The following is a 19,441-nucleotide window of genomic DNA, read 5'->3' as shown; positions in this document are numbered from 1 at the left end:
AAGAGATTAAAATGGCAGAAAAGCATATGAAAAAGCGTTCATCATGTATAGTCATAAAGGAAATGCAAATAAAACAACCCTAAGGTACCACCTTACCCCAGTAAGAACGGCCAAGATTTAGAACTCAGACAATGAAAGTTGCTGGCAGGGTTGTGGAGAAAAAGGAACCCTACTAGACTGCTGGCGGGAATGTAAACTAGTTCAGTCTCTCTGGAAAGCAGCCTGGAGGTTTCTTAAAGAAGTGAAAATTGACCTTCCCTACGATCCCGCCATAACAGTTCTGGGCATCTACCCTGAACATCGTAACCCAAGATATGATAAGGACACCTGCTCAGCTATGTTCATCTCTGCACTATTCACAATAGTCAGGTGATGGAAACAATCCAGATGCCCTACTGCAGATGAATGGACATAAAAAATGTGGTATATATACACAATGGAATTCTACATAGCCAACAGACAAGATCAAATAATGGCATTCACAGGGAAGTAGATGAATCTAGAGCAAACCATGTTGGTGAGACAAATCAGGACTTAAGAAACAAAAGGCACATGGTATCCTTCAGATGTGGCTATTAAATCCAAAGAGTACAAGAGCAAGGACTCAACATTGGCATACCCAATGCTATGGACATGGTAATGGAAATATAAACATAACTATATATACCTACAAACCTATGACTCTACAGAGATAATGTTTTATTCCATAAATTAATATGTTTCTATGACATACAAACTCTTAGCCAAATTTTGATTAAGTTCTAAAACAAAAGTCCCAGTGATTGTATACAGAGACTCCCTTTTTGAATACTTGTTTGTTAAATTTCTCATTTAAAATATGATGAAAAAAATCAATGTTAATAAATTCTTTATAAAAAATGCATGTTCAGAGACAGGCAACATCTCAGTAATTTATAAAATTCCCTTTTCCTGTTTATGTAAAGGAAGGAGGGTAGATCATGAAACTAGAGAAGTCAAGATATTAGAGGCAAATCACGTATAAACAAATTGATTCTGAAAAGCACAGGAACACAGTTTTCTATGTTAAACATTACATTCGCTCAAAGATGTAGTATTTAAAAAATGCTAGGCATCCTAATGAGAAGATTCCTTTTTCCCCATGCTTACTTCATAAAGTGTTTGTCCAAAGTATGAAAAATAGTCTTTTCCCTTACAAGAACAAACAACCTGTAAAATGTCTATATGTGTAATGTGTGTTTTCAATACTTCTTTGCTTTTTCCATCTCTAAGAATTGGCATTTGCTCCAGATGACAGTACAGAGGGACTCTAAGGACAAACAGATGATTAGGACACAGAAAGCTAATAATGTCATAGGAAATAGATGTCAAAATATGTAGAAGAAGCACATGGCAGGCACAGAGGACCCTGAGAGGCACAAGGATTTGTTCAGGATGAGAGGAACCGTGGCAGAGAAGGCATGGATCTGACCCAGGAATGGCTCCTGGAAGCTGAGACATGCCAGTAGCCAGGGCTAGCAGAGGATGTTGGGATTGGACAGACAAGGAGAACTGTGCTGTGGACTGTGTCTCCATGTGCACATTGTGATGTGGGAGGGGAGATGTCAGCCTCCAGTTGGTCTTGTGTGAGGAAGCAGCATAGGTCATTGGGCTGAGAGGTGACCCTGCCTCCCTCACAATGGAATAGAGCATGGAACCCTGATAGCCAGGCAACCATAACTGACTGTGGGCTCAAGCAAGCTCACTTGGCCTGTGACTCAGGAGCGAGAATCATGTTCTCGTTTTGTTTTCACAGGACAAGAGACTCAAGTCTCAGGCAAGAGAGGCGTGACGGCCTCAAGGAACGCTACCGACACTGGGTCAGCGCCCAGCCACGAGCCCAAGGTCTAAAGCTCTTTTCCAGGATGAAACTAAGGAAAGCACAAGGCAATTCAGGCCAGGTATGTTCACGATAGGAAACCTATTTCACCCCATCCTGGCCCATATTAGAACCGTCTTTGTGTGTGTTTTCAAGTGTCTGTCTCTGCTGAGAGAATACATTCTGTGTAGTTTTCCATGTTCTCTATCACAATCACTCCATATGGAGTGCGCTGTCATTTCCACATTTGAAAGATCCCTTCTCTTTACCACCTTAGGGCCACATTGATTCAGCCCAGACCCGGAATGTGCCACATAATCTATGGAGTCCGGAGGCAGGCCTGCTGGAGAGGCTGGTAATTAACCTAGTCCCTGCCTACCAGAAGGGAGACCTCTTTTTTGTCAAAACCTTTCTGCGTAACTACAGACGGTGGGGGACGATGGAACAAGTGATGGATATTATCTTTAAAAAGTGAGTGTTTCCCCCTTCAAGTCCAGGGCTGCTCAGCCTCCACCTGGCACCTCCCTGAGCCTGTTCTTTTCACTGAGGTCTTCTCATGGGAATGAAGGATGAGACCAAGAAGTGTACACCATGGCTAGTTTTTTAGGACAGTGTCACCAAGGGCATTCCTTTTCCCTCAGAAGCTACTGGAACTTCAGAAGCCTGCTTTCTGAAAGGGCTAGAATTACAGGCATATGCTAGTGGCACCCAACTTGTGCCCTCACCTAGGGTGAGGCCCTAAGTAATCACATTTCCAATTAAAGATAAGGTGTCAAAGTAGCAGTCTTGGAGGCTTGCGGAGTACAAGTAGACAGAGGAAACGCTGGGGAGGTGGTAAGGAGGCTGAATCACTTCTGAGCCATCAAGGAGGGATTATGTAGGCTTTACTTGTTTCTAACCCTGGAAGCATTTACGTTTTGGTGTGTGTTCTAGACCTGCATGTTGACCTCAGGACCTGAGTGCTGTCCTTTTGGTACTCAGAGCTGGCACTTGCCAAGTGAGCCACAGGTACAATTGTTGGCTGTGGCCGGTTAATTGAAAATTAATGTGTTGAGATTTTTTTTTAATTTTATTTATTTCTTTATTTGCATTTTTTATTGTAATTAGTAAAAGGGTTACATGATATTTGCCAGACAGAAGGTGCATTAATTCACGTACATTGATACCCTTTCACTTGTCTTGGTACTGACTAGACTGTTCTCCAACTGTGATCCTGAGAATAGCTAAGAATAAAGGCACGAGCCACTGACACATTAACTTTGGACAAATGCCTATAAGCCCCTTAGCAGAATATTCACAGAACCGTATAGACGTATCTCCCTGGTTTCCCTGTCACTTTTACATTCCCATGTGGGACTTAGCCAGCACCACAGGTGTCCTGTTAAGTTAGAAAAAGAGAACCATGGAGGTGACTTCTTCCTCTCCTCACTTAGGTACAGATATCTCCACCGTTACTGGGAGGAAGATGAGAAAACCAAAATGTAAGTGGGCTTCGGCACAAAGACTTTTGCCCCTCCTTGCAAAATGGGCATCATTGAGGCTTCTGCACCAAAGTGCAGATTTCTTGTTTGCACACCACTTGTGACTTCCTTGAGGGGGGGGGCGGCTTTGGACTTCAGTGGATTGCAGGGGACACCGCTGTGGGTGTGGGTGTGTTGTCCAGGGATGACAGGAAGGGCTGTGTGCAGAAAGTCAGATCCAGCGTGGAATCGACCATCAGCCTTCTCATTGCCTGTCACAGTGAGAATGGTGGAGACTTGACTTTCAGAAGCTTCTAGAGGCATGTTGTGAGGAGCATCCTGCTCCCAGGTTTCCTCTCCCTCTTTCCAACATGCAGGTCTGTGTTTAGGACCCCCACAGCATGCGAGTCCAGCCACTAAGTGGCTCAGGAGGAAGGCACACAACGGGCAGGGTGGTGCTCATAGTGTGCTTGTCCCCAATCTGCCCACAGCGCCCTCTGCTCTATTATCACTATGTGGATGGACTGCTGCCCTGGAGATTTTTATAAGTGCCAGAACCAAGACACCCTGCATGAGCTGATGTACTATGTGTGGCTCTACATGCCTTCCTGGGACCTACTGCTCCGTTTAGAAATCATCCTTGCTGATCTGGAGAATTCCGTGAAGAAGAAGAACAACAAGAGGAGGAAGGAGTCCTTGTATAGGCGCTTCAGAGCTTGTGAGTAGGGACGGACGGGACCTGGGTCTCTTGGGATGGCCCCGGATTGTCCGGGACGGGAGCCCTTAGTACTACCCAGCTTAGCAGAAATGCCCTTTTATGGATATGCTCTGCCAGCCAACGTCTGTTCTCTTTTTGAAAGTACTTGGCCTGAGCCACAGCTGAGAAAGACCCAACCTTCAGAGTTCAATCCAATCTCCAATTCTTTTTTTATTTTTTGTGGGTCATGGGGCTTGAAGTAGACCTGGGCACTCCCTGTGCTCTTCAGCTGAAGGCCACTGTCCTACAAATGGCCCTGACCTTTGTCCCTGAGCTTTGCAGCACAAGGCTACTCTCCTAACCTTGAGCCAATGATCCTTTCCCGTTTTCTAGAGGTTAATTGGAGATAAGAGACTCAGATCCTTTTGTGCCCAGGATAACTTTGAACCTTGATCCTCAGACCTCAGCCTCTTGAGTAGCTAGGAATAGAGGCGTGAGCTACCGTACTTGCCCAAACTCAAATTTTATGGATGGCTTCCTCTGTTACATCCTCATGGACTTTGAGACATTCCTGAACTTGTAGAGTCCACTCTAAGATTCCTGTACCTTTCCCCATTCTCAGGTTGGCGCCGCCATAGAGCAGCCTCTCCTGAACTCCCTATCAGTATCCCAGCAGTGATCTCAACGATGGTGACCCGTGAAGAGCTGGAGACATCACTGGACTCCGGACAGCATGTGAAGCCAGAAGAATCTGTTAATTGTGTGGAGAAGCCGGAACAGGCTTTGTGTCCTGTGTACAGCGAATGCATTCTGAACCCCACTAATGTCACCCAGGAACCTGCCAGTCCCCTGCAGGGAGAGAAAGATGATGGAGACTCTCCCCTGACTTTTACAGTCAGCTTAGATCAGCCCAGTTCCAATGAAGTCATCACTCCTGGGGTGCAGGATAAAGCATCCCCTGAGGGGTTCATGGAGTATGTCTCCAGCCAAAGTTCAAGAGAACCCCTTAAAGATGTCAAAAAGGTAGTGTTAGTCGAGGAAAGTGAGTCTGTCCTCAGAGAATATCCAGACAAATCTGTCCAGCTGCAGGAGATCCAGTCTCCACCTGAGGAACTAGAACCTGCCCCTGCACCACCTCAGGAAGGAAATCCCATCTTCACTGAGGCAGTAGATCCCCTTGAGGACTCTGACTTAGAATATTTTCCTGAAGGCAATTTGGAGGCTGGTTTAGATCTTGATATTCCCTCCCCCATCCCTGAGAAAATCTTACTCTTTCTTTTTGTAATGGCTGTTGTAAAATGTTCTCTCTATTTATTGCTCTAATTTTATTAAAATGTCACTGTTTATATTATGTTGTACAATAAATCAAGTACTGTGGTTTTTTTCACCCCCTCCCTATATGATGCCCTCGACACATGGACCCTAAGTGGGGAGAAATGTAGAGTGACCTGGAGCTGTGGGAGGAACTTACTGGATATACATGGAGCAGTTACATGCACAGGGAATGGCAAGGAGTAAATGGAAATCGGTTTTTGGTGGAAGCAAGGAGGTAGTTTGGCTCACACCTGTAATGCTAACAACTTAGTAGACAGAGATCTCTGAGGGTCTAGGTTCTGGGCCATCCTTGGGCTGGAAAGTTCATGAAACTTTTCTCCAGCTAACCATCAAAAGAGAATTGCTAGCTTTGAGCAAAAAAAGGTTAGTGAAGCCATCCCTGACTGACACAGAGAAGGGGGGAGAGAGAGAGAGAGAGAGAGAGAGAGAGAGAGAGAGAGAGAGAGAGAGAGAGAGAGAGAGAGAGAGAGAGAGAGAGAGAGAGACAGAGACAGACAGAGAGAGAGACAGAGAGACAGAGAGAGAGAGACAGAGAGAGAGACAGAGGCAGCGAGAGACAGAGAGATAGAAGGAGTGAAGATACAGAGACAGTGTTTTAGATTGCTCTGCCAGATTGGCTTAAAAATGGGATCCTCAGAGCTTGAAGTTTGGCCTAGTGGTAGAGTGTTTGCCTAGCATGCATGAACACCTGTATTCAATTCCTCCATACTACATACATAGAAAAAAAAAGCCAGATGTTGTTCTGTGGCTCAACTGGTAGAGGTCTAACCTTGAGCAATCCCAAGGACAGTGCTTAGGCCATGTGTTCAATTCAGGACTAGCAAAAAAGGATTGAGAGCCTCAGATCTCAGCCTCCTTAGTAGAATCACAGGAGTCACTGATGCCTGGCTAAGCCAGTACTTTGTCAGTTTAGCCAGAGTGGAGCTGTGTTATACAATTCGACCAGTTAAACTCAAGGAAATAGTAGAGTAATTCAATCATCTGAAATGGGAACTTCATTACTGTTTTTCTTCCAAAGGAAGAAAGCATTCTGGGAGAAGAAACACAAGCAGCTAGCTCCCTGTGCAAGAACAAATGTCCCTGCATGCCTGAACGCTTTCTCAAGGTGCTGGAAGACCCTTCGTTTAGAATCCAAAGATGCCAAAGACTAGGCCTGATGTTTCTGAAGCCCAGAGTGGAGCCTGGATTTCAGCCTGAACATTCTGCAAAGCCATGTACATGGCCATCAGCAGACAAGGTGTGTGTGCTGTGTGTGTGCTCATGACTCTTAGGAGGCTGCCTTCAGAATGGACAGGAGAAACTCTGTGATGAACCCAGGCTACGTGGCTGTGCTCCTAGGTACTGCATTGTGATACTGTGTGTTCCATGGATGCATGCGCCTGCATGCCTGTACATACATTTGTGGCACTCACTGTTCACATTCAGATCCTAGGAATGTTCTGACAAGTTCAGTGCAGACACTGGGACAGACATGCAGTCTTCCCTCTGCAGGAAAGTTCCCCGGGCTGAGAACTCCAGCAGGAGGGGCTTTCCCTTTTATCGTCTCCTTTTGGTCATCACTCACATCTAGTGGAGTTGGAGACAGTGCTCTGTGGATCCTGACAGCCATGAAAACACTTGACATTTGCAAGTGTTCTTTAAAGACAAACACTGGAAGCTCTGTTTGCTCTTTGTAAGAGATACAGAAATGAAATAATGAACTCTCTTTTTTAATTTTTTATATATATTTTTTGTAATTAATTGCAGGGTTACTTTATATTCATTCGATAGAAGGTGCATTACTTCACATACATTAATACCATTACTCATGTCTTGGTCGCCATTTCCCTCCCCCCGACCCGCACCCCTCATCTTGTATTCTCCCCTTCCCTATCCAATTTCAAATAACCAAATACACATTTATCCAACATATCAGATAACAAAGTGAAATACTGTAACAATATGAGATAACCAAGGGACAGCAAAAGAAATGAGGGATAACATAGTACATTAAGGACAGCAATCACTCATTATATGGCTTTTGTTTTATATTCTAGAGGTCCTTTCATTTAGGGTCATACTGTACGACCTTAGGTATCTAGGTATAGCTATTGCAAATCTCTGCTAGAAGAGCCCAAGGTTTCCTCTAATTATGAAAAAGAGGGAAAACATTGAGTCTATGTTCCTTTGAGTCTGGCTTACTTCACTTAATATGTTTTTTCTAAGTCTTTCCCTTTCTTTACAAATGGGGTGATGTCATTCTTTCTGACAGCAGCATAGAATTCCATTGTGTATAAATACCGCATCTTGTTCATCAACTCATCAACTGAGGGACATCTCAGTTGGTTCCATATCTTTGCTATGGTAAAGACTGCTGCAACGAACATCACTGTGCTAGTGGATTTAGTATGGGCAATGAAATTGTGGAAGCAATCTGGGAAATGCCAACCAAAAAGAGCCCAGGTCCAGATGGTTTCACTGCGGAATTCTACAAGACGTTTAAAGATGAAATAACATACCTATACTCTTGAAACTTTCGAGAAATAGAAACAGAAGGAGCAATATCAAAATCATTTTATGAAGCTAATATTACTCTCATCCCCAAACCAGGGAAAGACCGAACAAAAAAGAACACTACAGATCTATCTCTCTAATGAACACAGACGCAAAACTCCTCAATAAAATGTTAGCCAACAGAATCCAGAAACAAATTTAAAAAATCCATACACTACGATCAAGTGGGCTTCATCCCACAGATGCAAAGCTGGTTTAACATTCGCAAATCAATCAATGTAATACATCACATCAGTAGAGCTAAGGGAAAGAATCATATAATTTCTCAGGACGCAGAGAAGGCATTTGACAAAATACAACATCCACTCATGTAGAAAGCACTAGAAAAATAGGAATAAGAGGTACATTCCTCAAAATAGTGAAAGCCATATATGAAAAACCTACAGCCAGTATTATACTAAATGGTGAAAGACTAGGACCATTTACTTTAAAATCAGGAACTAGACAGGGATGCCCACTCTCTCCTCTTCTCTTCAGTATAGTGCTAAAACCCTTAGCCAGAGCAATCAGGCAAGCAAAGGACACCAAAGGGATCCACGTGGGGAAAGAAGAAATTAAACTTTCCCTATTCGCAGATGACATGATCCTCTACTTGAGTGACCCAACAAACTCCACTCCCAAACTCCTAGAATTAATAAACTACTTTAGCAAAGTGGCAGGATACAAAATTAACCTTCAGAATTCAGTAGCCTTCTTGCACAGCAACAATACACAAATAGAAGGGCAAATCAAGAGAATGATCCCATTCACAATAGCCCCCCAAAGAATAAAATACTTAGGAATTAACTTAACCAAAGATGTAAAGGAATTCTTCAGTGAAAACTGTAAAAGCCTAACAAAAGAAATTAAAGAGGATGCTAGGAAATGGAAAGACATCCCATGCTCATGGCTAGGGAGAACCGACATAGTGAAAATAGCTATAGGGCCAAAATTGATATACAAATTCAACGCAATCCCCATGAAAATCCCAAAGACATCCTTTACTGAAATAGAAGATATAATCCAAAGATTCATATGGAACAAAAAGGACCTAGAATTGCCAAAACAATTCTAGGCAAAAAGAGCAAGGCTGGTGGTATTACAATCCCAGACTTCGAACACTACTAGAGAGCCATAATGACAAAAACAGCATGGTATTGGCACAAAAACAGACCAGAAGATCAGTGGAACAGAATAGAAGACCCAGAAATAGAACCACATACCTATAGGCAACTTGTATTTGACAAAGGAGCCAAAGATATACAGTGGAACAAACACAGTCTATTCAATTATTGGTGCTGGCAAAAACTGGGCAGCCACATGTAGAAACTAAAAATTGACCCTAGCCTTTCGCCATGCACAATCATTAACTCAAAGTGGATCGAAGACCTCAACGTCACACCGGAAACTGTGAAACCACTACATGATAAATTAGGAGAGACACTGGAACTCATAGGCACAGGCAAAAGATTCCTGAACAGAATTTCAGGGTCACAACAGATGGGAGAGAGACTCGATAAATGGGACTACCTAAAAATAAAAAGTTTCTGTACGGATAAAAGCATAGTCGCAAAAGCAGAGAGACAGCCAACCAACTGGGAAAAGATATTCACCAACAATGTATCTGACAAATGCTTGATATCCAGAATCTACAGGGAAATCAAGAAACTAATCCCCCGAAAACCCAATAAACCATTCACTAAATGGGCAAGGGAACTAAAGAGAGACTTATCAGAAGAAGAGATTAAAATGGCAGAAAAGCATATGAAAAAGCGTTCATCATGTATAGTCATAAAGGAAATGCAAATAAAACAACCCTAAGGTACCACCTTACCCCAGTAAGAACGGCCAAGATTTAGAACTCAGACAATGAAAGTTGCTGGCAGGGTTGTGGAGAAAAAGGAACCCTACTAGACTGCTGGCGGGAATGTAAACTAGTTCAGTCTCTCTGGAAAGCAGCCTGGAGGTTTCTTAAAGAAGTGAAAATTGACCTTCCCTACGATCCCGCCATAACAGTTCTGGGCATCTACCCTGAACATCGTAACCCAAGATATGATAAGGACACCTGCTCAGCTATGTTCATCTCTGCACTATTCACAATAGTCAGGTGATGGAAACAATCCAGATGCCCTACTGCAGATGAATGGACATAAAAAATGTGGTATATATACACAATGGAATTCTACATAGCCAACAGACAAGATCAAATAATGGCATTCACAGGGAAGTAGATGAATCTAGAGCAAACCATGTTGGTGAGACAAATCAGGACTTAAGAAACAAAAGGCACATGGTATCCTTCAGATGTGGCTATTAAATCCAAAGAGTACAAGAGCAAGGACTCAACATTGGCATACCCAATGCTATGGACATGGTAATGGAAATATAAACATAACTATATATACCTACAAACCTATGACTCTACAGAGATAATGTTTTATTCCATAAATTAATATGTTTCTATGACATACAAACTCTTAGCCAAATTTTGATTAAGTTCTAAAACAAAAGTCCCAGTGATTGTATACAGAGACTCCCTTTTTGAATACTTGTTTGTTAAATTTCTCATTTAAAATATGATGAAAAAAATCAATGTTAATAAATTCTTTATAAAAAATGCATGTTCAGAGACAGGCAACATCTCAGTAATTTATAAAATTCCCTTTTCCTGTTTATGTAAAGGAAGGAGGGTAGATCATGAAACTAGAGAAGTCAAGATATTAGAGGCAAATCACGTATAAACAAATTGATTCTGAAAAGCACAGGAACACAGTTTTCTATGTTAAACATTACATTCGCTCAAAGATGTAGTATTTAAAAAATGCTAGGCATCCTAATGAGAAGATTCCTTTTTCCCCATGCTTACTTCATAAAGTGTTTGTCCAAAGTATGAAAAATAGTCTTTTCCCTTACAAGAACAAACAACCTGTAAAATGTCTATATGTGTAATGTGTGTTTTCAATACTTCTTTGCTTTTTCCATCTCTAAGAATTGGCATTTGCTCCAGATGACAGTACAGAGGGACTCTAAGGACAAACAGATGATTAGGACACAGAAAGCTAATAATGTCATAGGAAATAGATGTCAAAATATGTAGAAGAAGCACATGGCAGGCACAGAGGACCCTGAGAGGCACAAGGATTTGTTCAGGATGAGAGGAACCGTGGCAGAGAAGGCATGGATCTGACCCAGGAATGGCTCCTGGAAGCTGAGACATGCCAGTAGCCAGGGCTAGCAGAGGATGTTGGGATTGGACAGACAAGGAGAACTGTGCTGTGGACTGTGTCTCCATGTGCACATTGTGATGTGGGAGGGGAGATGTCAGCTTCCAGTTGGTCTTGTGTGAGGAAGCAGCATAGGTCATTGGGCTGAGAGGTGACCCTGCCTCCCTCACAATGGAATAGAGCATGGAACCCTGATAGCCAGGCAACCATAACTGACTGTGGGCTCAAGCAAGCTCACTTGGCCTGTGACTCAGGAGCGAGAATCATGTTCTCGTTTTGTTTTCACAGGACAAGAGACTCAAGTCTCAGGCAAGAGAGGCGTGACGGCCTCAAGGAACGCTACCGACACTGGGTCAGCGCCCAGCCACGAGCCCAAGGTCTAAAGCTCTTTTCCAGGATGAAACTAAGGAAAGCACAAGGCAATTCAGGCCAGGTATGTTCACGATAGGAAACCTATTTCACCCCATCCTGGCCCATATTAGAACCGTCTTTGTGTGTGTTTTCAAGTGTCTGTCTCTGCTGAGAGAATACATTCTGTGTAGTTTTCCATGTTCTCTATCACAATCACTCCATATGGAGTGCGCTGTCATTTCCACATTTGAAAGATCCCTTCTCTTTACCACCTTAGGGCCACATTGATTCAGCCCAGACCCGGAATGTGCCACATAATCTATGGAGTCGGGAGGCAGGCCTGCTGGAGAGGCTGGTAATTAACCTAGTCCCTGCCTACCAGAAGGGAGACCTCTTTTTTGTCAAAACCTTTCTGCGTAACTACAGACGGTGGGGGACGATGGAACAAGTGATGGATATTATCTTTAAAAAGTGAGTGTTTCCCCCTTCAAGTCCAGGGCTGCTCAGCCTCCACCTGGCACCTCCCTGAGCCTGTTCTTTTCACTGAGGTCTTCTCATGGGAATGAAGGATGAGACCAAGAAGTGTACACCATGGCTAGTTTTTTAGGACAGTGTCACCAAGGGCATTCCTTTTCCCTCAGAAGCTACTGGAACTTCAGAAGCCTGCTTTCTGAAAGGGCTAGAATTACAGGCATATGCTAGTGGCACCCAACTTGTGCCCTCACCTAGGGTGAGGCCCTAAGTAATCACATTTCCAATTAAAGATAAGGTGTCAAAGTAGCAGTCTTGGAGGCTTGCGGAGTACAAGTAGACAGAGGAAACGCTGGGGAGGTGGTAAGGAGGCTGAATCACTTCTGAGCCATCAAGGAGGGATTATGTAGGCTTTACTTGTTTCTAACCCTGGAAGCATTTACGTTTTGGTGTGTGTTCTAGACCTGCATGTTGACCTCAGGACCTGAGTGCTGTCCTTTTGGTACTCAGAGCTGGCACTTGCCAAGTGAGCCACAGGTACAATTGTTGGCTGTGGCCAGTTAATTGAAAATTAATGTGTTGAGATTTTTTTTTAATTTTATTTATTTCTTTATTTGCATTTTTTATTGTAATTAGTAAAAGGGTTACATGATATTTGCCAGACAGAAGGTGCATTAATTCACGTACATTGATACCCTTTCACTTGTCTTGGTACTGACTAGACTGTTCTCCAACTGTGATCCTGAGAATAGCTAAGAATAAAGGCACGAGCCACTGACACATTAACTTTGGACAAATGCCTATAAGCCCCTTAGCAGAATATTCACAGAACCGTATAGACGTATCTCCCTGGTTTCCCTGTCACTTTTACATTCCCATGTGGGACTTAGCCAGCACCACAGGTGTCCTGTTAAGTTAGAAAAAGAGAACCATGGAGGTGACTTCTTCCTCTCCTCACTTAGGTACAGATATCTCCACCGTTACTGGGAGGAAGATGAGAAAACCAAAATGTAAGTGGGCTTCGGCACAAAGACTTTTGCCCCTCCTTGCAAAATGGGCATCATTGAGGCTTCTGCACCAAAGTGCAGATTTCTTGTTTGCACACCACTTGTGACTTCCTTGAGGGGGGGGGCGGCTTTGGACTTCAGTGGATTGCAGGGGACACCGCTGTGGGTGTGGGTGTGTTGTCCAGGGATGACAGGAAGGGCTGTGTGCAGAAAGTCAGATCCAGCGTGGAATCGACCATCAGCCTTCTCATTGCCTATCACAGTGAGAATGGTGGAGACTTGACTTTCAGAAGCTTCTAGAGGCATGTTGTGAGGAGCATCCTGCTCCCAGGTTTCCTCTCCCTCTTTCCAACATGCAGGTCTGTGTTTAGGACCCCCACAGCATGCGAGTCCAGCCACTAAGTGGCTCAGGAGGAAGGCACACAACGGGCAGGGTGGTGCTCATAGTGTGCTTGTCCCCAATCTGCCCACAGCGCCCTCTGCTCTATTATCACTATGTGGATGGACTGCTGCCCTGGAGATTTTTATAAGTGCCAGAACCAAGACACCCTGCATGAGCTGATGTACTATGTGTGGCTCTACATGCCTTCCTGGGACCTACTGCTCCGTTTAGAAATCATCCTTGCTGATCTGGAGAAATCCGTGAAGAAGAAGAACAACAAGAGGAGGAAGGAGTCCTTGTATAGGCGCTTCAGAGCTTGTGAGTAGGGACGGACGGGACCTGGGTCTCTTGGGATGGCCCCGGATTGTCCGGGACGGGAGCCCTTAGTACTACCCAGCTTAGCAGAAATGCCCTTTTATGGATATGCTCTGCCAGCCAACGTCTGTTCTCTTTTTGAAAGTACTTGGCCTGAGCCACAGCTGAGAAAGACCCAACCTTCAGAGTTCAATCCAATCTCCAATTCTTTTTTTATTTTTTGTGGGTCATGGGGCTTGAAGTAGACCTGGGCACTCCCTGTGCTCTTCAGCTGAAGGCCACTGTCCTACAAATGGCCCTGACCTTTGTCCCTGAGCTTTGCAGCACAAGGCTACTCTCCTAACCTTGAGCCAATGATCCTTTCCCGTTTTCTAGAGGTTAATTGGAGATAAGAGACTCAGATCCTTTTGTGCCCAGGATAACTTTGAACCTTGATCCTCAGACCTCAGCCTCTTGAGTAGCTAGGAATAGAGGCGTGAGCTACCGTACTTGCCCAAACTCAAATTTTATGGATGGCTTCCTCTGTTACATCCTCATGGACTTTGAGACATTCCTGAACTTGTAGAGTCCACTCTAAGATTCCTGTACCTTTCCCCATTCTCAGGTTGGCGCCGCCATAGAGCAGCCTCTCCTGAACTCCCTATCAGTATCCCAGCAGTGATCTCAACGATGGTGACCCGTGAAGAGCTGGAGACATCACTGGACTCCGCACAGCATGTGAAGCCAGAAGAATCTGTTAATTGTGTGGAGAAGCCGGAACAGGCTTTGTGTCCTGTGTACAGCGAAAGCATTCTGAACCCCACTAATGTCACCCAGGAACCTGCCAGTCCCCTGCAGGGAGAGAAAGATGATGGAGACTCTCCCCTGACTTTTACAGTCAGCTTAGATCAGCCCAGTTCCAATGAAGTCATCACTCCTGGGGTGCAGGATAAAGCATCCCCTGAGGGGTTCATGGAGTATGTCTCCAGCCAAAGTTCAAGAGAACCCCTTAAAGATGTCAAAAAGGTAGTGTTAGTCGAGGAAAGTGAGTCTGTCCTCAGAGAATATCCAGACAAATCTGTCCAGCTGCAGGAGATCCAGTCTCCACCTGAGGAACTAGAACCTGCCCCTGCACCACCTCAGGAAGGAAATCCCATCTTCACTGAGGCAGTAGATCCCCTTGAGGACTCTGACTTAGAATATTTTCCTGAAGGCAATTTGGAGGCTGGTTTAGATCTTGATATTCCCTCCCCCATCCCTGAGAAAATCTTACTCTTTCTTTTTATAATGGCTGTTGTAAAATGTTCTCTCTATTTATTGCTCTAATTTTATTAAAATGTCACTGTTTATATTATGTTGTACAATAAATCAAGTACTGTGGTTTTTTTCACCCCCTCCCTATATGATGCCCTCGACACATGGACCCTAAGTGGGGAGAAATGTAGAGTGACCTGGAGCTGTGGGAGGAACTTACTGGATATACATGGAGCAGTTACATGCACAGGGAATGGCAAGGAGTAAATGGAAATCGGTTTTTGGTGGAAGCAAGGAGGTAGTTTGGCTCACACCTGTAATGCTAACAACTTAGTAGACAGAGATCTCTGAGGGTCTAGGTTCTGGGCCATCCTTGGGCTGGAAAGTTCATGAAACTTTTCTCCAGCTAACCATCAAAAGAGAATTGCTAGCTTTGAGCAAAAAAAGGTTAGTGAAGCCATACCTGACTGACACAGAGAAGGGGGGAGAGAGAGAGAGAGAGAGAGAGAGAGAGAGAGAGAGAGAGAGAGAGAGAGAGACAGAGAGAGAGAGACAGAGACAGAGAGAGACAGAGAGAGAGAGACAGAGAGACAGAGAGAGAGACAGAGGCAGCGAGAGACAGAGAGATAGAAGGAGTGAAGATACAGAGACAGTGTTTTAGATTGCTCTGCCAGATTGGCTTAAAAATGGGATCCTCAGAGCTTGAAGTTTGGCCTAGTGGTAGAGTGTTTGCCTAGCATGCATGAACACCTGTATTCAATTCCTCCATACTACATACATAGAAAAAAAAAGCCAGATGTTGTTCTGTGGCTCAACTGGTAGAGGTCTAACCTTGAGCAATCCCAAGGACAGTGCTTAGGCCATGTGTTCAATTCAGGACTAGCAAAAAAGGATTGAGAGCCTCAGATCTCAGCCTCCTTAGTAGAATCACAGGAGTCACTGATGCCTGGCTAAGCCAGTACTTTGTCAGTTTAGCCAGAGTGGAGCTGTGTTATACAATTCGACCAGTTAAACTCAAGGAAATAGTAGAGTAATTCAATCATCTGAAATGGGAACTTCATTACTGTTTTTCTTCCAAAGGAAGAAAGCATTCTGGGAGAAGAAACACAAGCAGCTAGCTCCCTGTGCAAGAACAAATGTCCCTGCATGCCTGAACGCTTTCTCAAGGTGCTGGAAGACCCTTCGTTTAGAATCCAAAGATGCCAAAGACTAGGCCTGATGTTTCTGAAGCCCAGAGTGGAGCCTGGATTTCAGCCTGAACATTCTGCAAAGCCATGTACATGGCCATCAGCAGACAAGGTGTGTGTGCTGTGTGTGTGCTCATGACTCTTAGGAGGCTGCCTTCAGAATGGACAGGAGAAACTCTGTGATGAACCCAGGCTACGTGGCTGTGCTCCTAGGTACTGCATTGTGATACTGTGTGTTCCATGGATGCATGCGCCTGCATGCCTGTACATACATTTGTGGCACTCACTGTTCCCATTCAGATCCTAGGAATGTTCTGACAAGTTCAGTGCAGACACTGGGACAGACATGCAGTCTTCCCTCTGCAGGAAAGTTCCCCGGGCTGAGAACTCCAGCAGGAGGGGCTTTCCCTTTTATCGTCTCCTTTTGGTCATCACTCACATCTAGTGGAGTTGGAGACAGTGCTCTGTGGATCCTGACAGCCATGAAAACACTTGACATTTGCAAGTGTTCTTTAAAGACAAACACTGGAAGCTCTGTTTGCTCTTTGTAAGAGATACAGAAATGAAATAATGAACTCTCTTTTTTAATTTTTTATATATATTTTTGTAATTAATTGCAGGGTTACTTTATATTCATTCGATAGAAGGTGCATTACTTCACATACATTAATACCATTACTCATGTCTTGGTCGCCATTTCCCTCCCCCCGACCCGCACCCCTCATCTTGAATTCTCCCCTTCCCTATCCAATTTCAAATAACCAAATACACATTTATCCAACATATCAGATAACAAAGTGAAATACTGTAACAATATGAGATAACCAAGGGACAGCAAAAGAAATGAGGGATAACATAGTACATTAAGGACAGCAATCACTCATTATATGGCTTTTGTTTTATATTCTAGAGGTCCTTTCATTTAGGGTCATACTGTACGACCTTAGGTATCTAGGTATAGCTATTGCAAATCTCTGCTAGAAGAGCCCAAGGTTTCCTCTAATTATGAAAAAGAGGGAAAACATTGAGTCTATGTTCCTTTGAGTCTGGCTTACTTCACTTAATATGTTTTTTCTAAGTCTTTCCCTTTCTTTACAAATGGGGTGATGTCATTCTTTCTGACAGCAGCATAGAATTCCATTGTGTATAAATACCGCATCTTGTTCATCAACTCATCAACTGAGGGACATCTCAGTTGGTTCCATATCTTTGCTATGGTAAAGACTGCTGCAACGAACATCACTGTGCTAGTGGATTTAGTATGGGCAATGAAATTGTGGAAGCAATCTGGGAAATGCCAACCAAATAGAGCCCAGGTCCAGATGGTTTCACTGCGGAATTCTACAAGACGTTTAAAGATGAAATAACATACCTATACTCTTGAAACTTTCGAGAAATAGAAACAGAAGGAGCAATATCAAAATCATTTTATGAAGCTAATATTACTCTCATCCCCAAACCAGGGAAAGACCGAACAAAAAAGAACACTACAGATCTATCTCTCTAATGAACACAGACGCAAAACTCCTCAATAAAATGTTAGCCAACAGAATCCAGAAACAAATTTAAAAAATCCATACACTACGATCAAGTGGGCTTCATCCCACAGATGCAAAGCTGGTTTAACATTCGCAAATCAATCAATGTAATACATCACATCAGTAGAGCTAAGGGAAAGAATCATATAATTTCTCAGGACGCAGAGAAGGCATTTGACAAAATACAACATCCACTCATGTAGAAAGCACTAGAAAAATAGGAATAAGAGGTACATTCCTCAAAATAGTGAAAGCCATATATGAAAAACCTACAGCCAGTATTATACTAAATGGTGAAAGACTAGGACCATTTACTTTAAAATCAGGAACTAGACAGGGATGCCCACTCTCTCCTCTTCTCTTCAGTATAGTGCTAAAACCCTTAGCCAGAGCAATCAGGCAAGCAAAGGACACCAAAGGGATCCACGTGGGGAAAGAAGAAATTAAACTTTCCCTATTCGCAGATGACATGATCCTCTACTTGAGTGACCCAACAAACTCCACTCCCAAACTCCTAGAATTAATAAACTACTTTAGCAAAGTGGCAGGATACAAAATTAACCTTCAGAATTCAGTAGCCTTCTTGCACAGCAACAATACACAAATAGAAGGGCAAATCAAGAGAATGATCCCATTCACAATAGCCCCCCAAAGAATAAAATACTTAGGAATTAACTTAACCAAAGATGTAAAGGAATTCTTCAGTGAAAACTGTAAAAGCCTAACAAAAGAAATTAAAGAGGATGCTAGGAAATGGAAAGACATCCCATGCTCATGGCTAGGGAGAACCGACATAGTGAAAATAGCTATAGGGCCAAAATTGATATACAAATTCAACGCAATCCCCATGAAAATCCCAAAGACATCCTTTACTGAAATAGAAGATATAATCCAAAGATTCATATGGAACAAAAAGGACCTAGAATTGCCAAAACAATTCTAGGCAAAAAGAGCAAGGCTGGTGGTATTACAATCCCAGACTTCGAACACTACTAGAGAGCCATAATGACAAAAACAGCATGGTATTGGCACAAAAACAGACCAGAAGATCAGTGGAACAGAATAGAAGACCCAGAAATAGAACCACATACCTATAGGCAACTTGTATTTGACAAAGGAGCCAAAGATATACAGTGGAACAAACACAGTCTATTCAATTATTGGTGCTGGCAAAAACTGGGCAGCCACATGTAGAAACTAAAAATTGACCCTAGCCTTTCGCCATGCACAATCATTAACTCAAAGTGGATCGAAGACCTCAACGTCACACCGGAAACTGTGAAACCACTACATGATAAATTAGGAGAGACACTGGAACTCATAGGCACAGGCAAAAGATTCCTGAACAGAATTTCAGGGTCACAACAGATGGGAGAGAGACTCGATAAATGGGACTACCTAAAAATAAAAAGTTTCTGTACGGATAAAAGCATAGTCGCAAAAGCAGAGAGACAGCCAACCAACTGGGAAAAGATATTCACCAACAATGTATCTGACAAATGCTTGATATCCAGAATCTACAGGGAAATCAAGAAACTAATCCCCCGAAAACCCAATAAACCATTCACTAAATGGGCAAGGGAACTAAAGAGAGACTTATCAGAAGAAGAGATTAAAATGGCAGAAAAGCATATGAAAAAGCGTTCATCATGTATAGTCATAAAGGAAATGCAAATAAAACAACCCTAAGGTACCACCTTACCCCAGTAAGAACGGCCAAGATTTAGAACTCAGACAATGAAAGTTGCTGGCAGGGTTGTGGAGAAAAAGGAACCCTACTAGACTGCTGGCGGGAATGTAAACTAGTTCAGTCTCTCTGGAAAGCAGCCTGGAGGTTTCTTAAAGAAGTGAAAATTGACCTTCCCTACGATC

General features: G+C 43.3%; 2 protein-coding genes across 2 annotated transcripts; both read left to right on the top strand.

The window, feature by feature from the left end:
* The first annotated feature begins 1,741 nt into the window (after positions 1–1,741).
* LOC150044210 (uncharacterized) lies at positions 1,742–5,326 on the top strand. Its single transcript, XM_090321418.1, has 5 exons — positions 1,742–1,919; positions 2,115–2,308; positions 3,271–3,318; positions 3,789–4,015; positions 4,617–5,326. The coding sequence occupies exons 1-5, from the start codon at positions 1,752–1,754 to the stop codon at positions 5,315–5,317; spliced, it is 1,338 nt and encodes a 445-aa protein (XP_090177544.1). The 5' UTR covers positions 1,742–1,751; the 3' UTR covers positions 5,318–5,326.
* A 6,014-nt stretch (positions 5,327–11,340) lies between these two features.
* Positions 11,341–14,916, top strand: LOC150044209 (uncharacterized). The gene is made up of 5 exons (XM_090321416.1): positions 11,341–11,518; positions 11,714–11,907; positions 12,870–12,917; positions 13,388–13,614; positions 14,216–14,916. The coding sequence occupies exons 1-5, from the start codon at positions 11,351–11,353 to the stop codon at positions 14,914–14,916; spliced, it is 1,338 nt and encodes a 445-aa protein (XP_090177542.1). The 5' UTR covers positions 11,341–11,350.
* Positions 14,917–19,441: the final 4,525 nt, after the last annotated feature.

The sequence above is a fragment of the Megascapheus bottae genome, chromosome 30 (genome assembly GCF_031878675.1).
Source record: "Megascapheus bottae isolate mThoBot1 chromosome 30, mThoBot2.hap1, whole genome shotgun sequence".
In the NCBI taxonomy this organism is placed as follows: domain Eukaryota; kingdom Metazoa; phylum Chordata; class Mammalia; order Rodentia; family Geomyidae; genus Megascapheus; species Megascapheus bottae.
Note: the sequence above shows the minus strand (reverse complement) of the source record. Positions and strands in the feature narration are given on the sequence as shown.

Excerpts from the sequence above, each read along its gene's own strand:
- LOC150044210 (XM_090321418.1), top strand. The coding sequence starts at position 1,752 with ATGTTCTCGTTTTGTTTTCACAGGACAAGAGACTCAAGTCTCAGGCAA. Across the intron at positions 2,309-3,270 it reads ATGGATATTATCTTTAAAAA|GTACAGATATCTCCACCGTT; the intron begins GTGAGTGTTTCC and ends CTCCTCACTTAG. Across the intron at positions 4,016-4,616 it reads GTATAGGCGCTTCAGAGCTT|GTTGGCGCCGCCATAGAGCA; the intron begins GTGAGTAGGGAC and ends CCCCATTCTCAG.
- LOC150044209 (XM_090321416.1), top strand. The coding sequence starts at position 11,351 with ATGTTCTCGTTTTGTTTTCACAGGACAAGAGACTCAAGTCTCAGGCAA. Across the intron at positions 11,519-11,713 it reads CACAAGGCAATTCAGGCCAG|GGCCACATTGATTCAGCCCA; the intron begins GTATGTTCACGA and ends TTACCACCTTAG. Across the intron at positions 12,918-13,387 it reads GAAGATGAGAAAACCAAAAT|CGCCCTCTGCTCTATTATCA; the intron begins GTAAGTGGGCTT and ends ATCTGCCCACAG.